Source organism: Zerene cesonia, chromosome 8 (assembly GCF_012273895.1).
Source record: "Zerene cesonia ecotype Mississippi chromosome 8, Zerene_cesonia_1.1, whole genome shotgun sequence".
Lineage (NCBI taxonomy): Eukaryota > Metazoa > Arthropoda > Insecta > Lepidoptera > Pieridae > Zerene > Zerene cesonia.
This window is the reverse complement of record NC_052109.1, coordinates 1,926,418-1,932,655: the sequence shown is the minus strand read 5'-3', so window position 1 is coordinate 1,932,655 and position 6,238 is coordinate 1,926,418. Positions and strand designations below refer to the sequence as shown.

General features: G+C 43.1%; 1 protein-coding gene across 1 annotated transcript in view; it reads right to left on the bottom strand.

The window, feature by feature from the left end:
• Positions 1–6,238, bottom strand: part of LOC119828827 (baculoviral IAP repeat-containing protein 6) — a 35,263-nt gene that overhangs the window by 20,041 nt on the left and 8,984 nt on the right. The window contains exons 14-27 of the mRNA XM_038351111.1: positions 5,999–6,147; positions 5,512–5,857; positions 4,859–5,055; positions 4,367–4,597; positions 3,934–4,117; positions 3,437–3,655; positions 2,777–2,914; positions 2,372–2,501; positions 2,062–2,203; positions 1,648–1,945; positions 1,080–1,252; positions 593–668; positions 278–406; positions 2–127 (exon numbers count right to left, since the gene is read on the bottom strand). Coding sequence (XP_038207039.1) covers positions 2–127; positions 278–406; positions 593–668; positions 1,080–1,252; positions 1,648–1,945; positions 2,062–2,203; positions 2,372–2,501; positions 2,777–2,914; positions 3,437–3,655; positions 3,934–4,117; positions 4,367–4,597; positions 4,859–5,055; positions 5,512–5,857; positions 5,999–6,147 — 2,538 coding nt within the window. The remainder of the gene's footprint in view (position 1; positions 128–277; positions 407–592; positions 669–1,079; positions 1,253–1,647; positions 1,946–2,061; positions 2,204–2,371; positions 2,502–2,776; positions 2,915–3,436; positions 3,656–3,933; positions 4,118–4,366; positions 4,598–4,858; positions 5,056–5,511; positions 5,858–5,998; positions 6,148–6,238) is intronic.

Below are 6,238 nucleotides of genomic sequence, written 5' to 3'. Positions count from 1 at the left end.
GCCACAGCGCGGCGAGCGCGCGCAGCGTGCACAGCGCGCCGGCCGCGCCGCGCGGCACCACCACGCGCGACACCACCGCCTGCAGGGCCGCTGCGGCGCCCGCGCCGGCGCCGACGGTGCTGCCACCCTTTGAAAGAATTAATATAGTAAGATATATATTTCTACTTTCTGGATATTAAACATCGAAAATCTAATTAGTATAATTATAATGCCGTCGAACACGTTTTCAATTAAAAACTTTCTGTTCATAGGTTGTAAAGTATTGTCAATAACTTACCAAATAAGGCTCTGAGGAAACCACGGCACCATCTGCGGCGATATCGATGGATACGAATTTGACGAGCGCAGGTACGAAGTATTCACACTCCAGTATCACGCGGCCCATCGTCTGAGTGCTGCCCTCTGTCTGTTATCATAGATTTTATTGATTAAATAGACTCTGTTATGCTATTTTTTATAATATATTGTTATTTTTTATAATATTTAGTTATTATTTTCTATGCCCATTAATATTGGTGTATTAATTTTGAAGCAATAATTAGAATAATTTTGTTCAACAGGTTTTCAATTTGAATACAGTAAAATAATATACCTGAAGAGGTAAACTAGCCACCCACGCTAATGCCTGCATTGAAAGAACCCAGCAACGCAGTGATATATTCTCTAATCTGTGAACAGAAAAATAGGATTTTTAGATCAAAACCACAAACAATTATAATGGAAGTTATCATTGCAATAAATTCGTCGAATATCAATTGGTACACTCGAATCATATTTATTTTTAACGTTTTATCTACATTATCCGCTTTACATATATTTTATAATTGACCTCTATTAAGCAATACGTTATTAATATATGTAGCACTCAACACAATTAATTAAACATTGGTAAACTATTCCATCCAATATCTTTTTGTTTCACGACGGCCTTTTTAATTCGTGTCGACTTCGCTCCGTCTAAAAACGCCACGTTCACAGACCCTGAGCATAATTATTGCTAAAAGTCATGTACAGTCACATGTACAATGGCGCCCAGCTCTCCCAGCCATGTCCAGGTACAGTGGCACACACAAACTCACTCGGTGAGCGACTTGAGCAGCGCGGTGACGGTGTCGGAGGCGAGGCGGATGCGCGGCGCGTCCGCGGGCACCGTGAGCGCGGCGAGCGTCCACGCGCCGCCGCCCGTGCCCCACGACGAGCCGTTCAGCGTCAGCCACAGGGACACCACGTTCTCCATGAACGTGCAGTCCACCTGTCATGTGCGGAGATGGAGGTAAAATTATACGGCAATTCTGGATTTGTAACGACGCTACAATAACTTAGAAAAAAAAAATCTTCTTTGGTGTCATATACATTTTATTGCATACAATTTGAATCAGATGCGGTTTAATGCGGAATTTACTTTAAATAAGAATACTAATAGTGTGTACTTTTTATAACTTATCGAGGGTAGAACAATCGAAATAAGTTTTTAATTTCATACATTATAACAATTATCGCATAGCGATAGAATTGGCAATATATTTCTCAATCTTATTAAATAAATATTATAATAATAAATAAGCATCCATAAAACAAAAATTTTAGAAAATCTTGCCGGTGATTATAAGACTACATTTTATATTTAACTTCAATCAAAGTATTCACCTGATTTGGAAACTCCAACGCGAGATGTCTAAAAACATCATAGAGCGTGTGCGCAAGCGGCGGGTTGTGCCTATTCACTGGGGCGGGCGGGGAGGCCGGCGAGGCGGGCGACGCGGGGGAGGAGGGGGAGGGCGGCGCGGGGGGCGAGGGCGTGGGCAGCGGCGTGGGCCGGTGGGGCGGGGCGCGCAGAGCCGCAGGCAGGGACAGTGCAGTGGCGGCCAGTACGCGCCGGGCAGCCACCTCCGCCGCAGCGGCCGGCCCGCTCTCCAGTCGCGCGTCAACGCACGACGATAACGTGCTATACAAATTCATATAAAACAATGTTTTATAGATAAATTAATTAAGTTCGTAAATGAAAATATAAAGTCCTAAAACTTTTGTTATTTTTTAATTAAAAGTTAATTTCCTTCATACCTTGTGTTTAAATCAACGGCCTGTTTGGTTTTTGTCTCTTTCTTGACAGCATCCAATAAGTACTGCTCCAGTTTTTCTTCCGGCTCTGAATCATCTGATTCGATTAATTGACTCAATTGATATTCCATGTAGTAGTTAAGATCTGTAATTATTATTTAAGCAAGTTCAATTATAATTTGCAAAAACTGTTTCTTTAAAAAATTTTTTGCTTTTTTGTTTAATTCATTATTATTTCTTTAATAAAAAACAAAATAATTAAGGCTTTTGATGAAATTGCGTTACTGCAGCGCGATTACTCTAAAATTTTTACCTTTTATAGGTGCTTTCCCAAAGTTTGGTTGATCATGAGTGAGCGTAGCGCTGACACGCGACGAGCTAGCTGCGTTCCATTCTTCAGTTACTGGCGCTGTAGTTTCACCACACTCAAATTCCACTAGGTCCTGTTTAAACATATTTACATTACATTTAATACTCTCATCGCCAGTTTCACGGATAGATTCTGCTTATCTTATCTATCAGTAAAATTACAAATAATGAAATGAAAAGTTTAATATTATATGCAAAATGTCAACAAAGCCATCAGGGATTATTACGGAGAGGTCCAGTGTCTTCAATAGAGTAACACTACAGCTTAGTAAGCCGTTACCCTGGATAAATTGACAAGTAAATTGAATTAGATTTGTTTTGTATTTTTACACGGTATAAGGATAAAGACCTGCAGCAAAGCGGTGAGGGCGTGTCGCGGCCAGGGCGGCAGCGTGACGGCGCGCCGCGCCAGCCCCAGTATGCCGCCGCCCTCGCCCCACCCGCACCAGCCGCACCCGCCGCACAGCGCGCACACGCGACCCACCACCTGCGGCACAGACCACGTATTGCAAAGAACTCTGACACTTCATTCTTATAACGTCATGACATACACGATACACTAAGCATTCACTGAGTAATCTCTAAAAATATTTTTTATTTTATTTTATTTAAAATATACATAACTAGCTGCGCCCCGCGGTTTTACCTGCGTAAGTCTGTATTCCATAAGAATATCGGGATAAAAAGTAGCCTATATGATATTCCAGTTGTCCAGCTGTCTACATACCAAATTTCATTGCAATCGGTTCAGTGGTTTTTGCATGAAAGAGCAACAAACGTACACACATCCTTACAAATTTCGCATTTATAATATTAAGTAGGATAGGATAGTAGGATAGGATTATACCCCAGAATACAACACATAGTTGTTAAGTAAGAGAAATAAAACTTGATTGCCTGCTAAAGGGAACCACAGGTTAAATTTGTTAAAAATAAAAAAAATAAAAAGTATTAATTCCTGTGAAAATTCGAATGAATAATTAACTAATGTCATAACAATAATAGCAACCTTAGCGCAGAGCAGCAGGTGGTCGGCGGCGTGCGTGGAGTCGATGGTGAGTATGTGCGTGAGCAGCGCCTGCGCGAGCGCGGACGCGAGCTGCGGGCTCACGATGCGCACGTCGTCCGGCGGCCGCGGCGCGCTCGCCGCGCTGCTGCCGGCGCCGCTCGCGCCGCTCGACCGCTTGCCCATCAGCGCCATGCGCGCTTTCAGCGTCAGCCGCGCGCGCTGCAAACACATACCTTATTGTCAAACTGTGCTAATATTTTACATGCATTCTAGATCATATTATGTTCATTCGTTTTTTAGTTATCAAAACAATTAAATATTAAGACGGTAACATACAACTTCCGCATTAGATATATCACAAACGTCTTATAACCAAGTGGTACTTAGCATTGATGTTTTACTAACGAAGAATTAATATCATAACAACTAGTGAAGTATTTAATCTACTACTATATTAGATCGATTGATGTAGAAAGTGCAATTCTGAAACGCTTCACCTGCTGCTGCTCGAGCGCCACCTGTATGCCGCGGCGCGACGCCTCGAGCTCCTGCATCTGGTGCAGCAGCTTCTTGTGCAGCTTGCGGCGGTGCAGCTTGCACTCGGCGGCGCGCGGCGAGGGCGCGCCCGGGGACTCGCCGCCGCCCGCCGCGCCGACCCGCCCGCCCGTCACCCAGTCCCATCTACACACAGATCATATGTTACGGTCACATGAGAAGTCTACCTTGTATTGCTGAAGCAGGAATTTGTCGAAATTCATCATAAATTACGTCCATTCAAATCGTTATCACAACGTTTATGTTATCCCTATCAATGTTGAGAAAAGCACCATTCTATTGTAAAATGAGATTAAAAAACTTTTAATGATAAAACACAAATTTTGTAAAGAAAGAAAATCAGTAGAAAGAGTACTATCGGACACATTACTATACCTATTGTGCGCATTAGCCGGGGAGTTAGCTGGGGTGTTGCTGGCGAGCGCGGCATCTAACAGATGCGCGAGCGCGGCCAACATGGCCGCCAGCAAGGCCGGCGGGGCCGGCCCGCTGCGCACCAGCTCCAGCGTGCGCGCCGCCATCGCCTGAGTCACGCCGCCGTTGTCGCGGCTGCCGCAGTGCGCGTACATGCTCTTGCGAGACATGTACATGATCGATATAAGGCATCTGTGAAAGTTATATCGTTTGAGTTAAAAGTATCACTAATCATTGCAAAGCAATAATGCAATGCAACCATTAAAAAAAAAAATTGCATTGCAATAGAAGTTTAGCTTACTATTTATTCTGATGGCATGATTAAGAAACGCTTAGTAAAAGGTTTTTTTGAACCATTTTGTTCTTAGTTATTGGGCCTGTACTGGCACATACATTAAGATAGTATGGAAATATTGGATATTGGATTATAATATATTTATTGAGCAAGCTCACCTGTCGAGCGGGAGCGGCGGCGCGTCGTGCGCGGCGAAGGCGGCGGCGAGGCGGTCGGCGAGCAGCGCGCCCCACCAGCGCGCCGCGCCGCACAGCCGCGCCAGCAGCGTGGCCGCCGCCGCGCCCGCGCGCCCGCCCAGCTCCCACGACAGCGGCACCACGCCGCGGCACCACGCCGCGCTCACCTCGCCGTATTGCTTCACACATAACACACTAATATAGTCACATGTAGCCGCACTCCAAAGCACTCGGGGATCACATACGCATCCCACGGTGAAAGAGATTTGTGTGGCAATCAAACAAACCAACACTTGAGCTTTATATTATTAGTATAGTATGGTCGTAAATATATTATTATATTAATAAGGATATGTCATGCCAGTCGACAAAAGAGTGAAGGAGACATTTAAAACTCAACACTGCTCCATGAAGCTCAGCAGCTTGTGTGGGCTACCGAAAACATTATGGAGGAACTGAATAGAGCCTAAGTGCCTCGCTCTGTATTCCACAACCGTGCACTCTACACGCATGCAATCATATATCATAAAGAATTATATAGTGTATTAACAAATTAGGAATTACGATAATACGAAAATATAATGTAATATTAATATATTAACTGATAAATGTGAATTAATTAATTTATGACTTACCACATCATTCATTTGGAACAAGAAGTACAGCAGAAGATCTACGACATTCTCAGTTATCACCCTCAGTTTGTCTGTAGACGCTCTATCTAGAAGCGCATCCGACGTAACGTGCCCCACGTCAACAGCTTCCAGCACTTTATCGCTGCAGTCAGGGACATTCTGCAGACGTTTCAATATGTTCGTGCAGTTGTGCAATTGCTGCTGCAATTCTATGCACTCCTGGTATGCGAGGACGACCTTAGCGTCAGTGTCTGCTTGGTTTAGGTACGCCATCATGTGGGCGGCGTTGCCGTTATACAGTTCGAGGTATGGATTGATTAAATCTATCAGTTTTCCTGTTGCCAATCTGCAAGGGATACAAAATTTAATTAAATATTTAACTGTATTATTGAAAAGAGAAAGGCTCTAACCAGAACCAAAATAATAATGTAATGTGATTAAATAAAAAAAAGAATAATATTTGACTAGAAAATTATGTGATTCTTACCTGAATCGACAACTTAAGTCTTGATGCAATGCATTGAGAGCATTAATAGATGCAGTGACATTAGCTATCTCCGCAATTTCACCATAGAACCAGCCAAGCGGTATTTTACATTTCATTGCTGACATGCCATAGCGACCTATTGTTGTTATCTATAAACATATACACAATTGATTTTAGTATTTTTTTTTTATAAATAGACTTGAAGTAATTTTTTTATGCATTTATTTTATAGTATGAAAA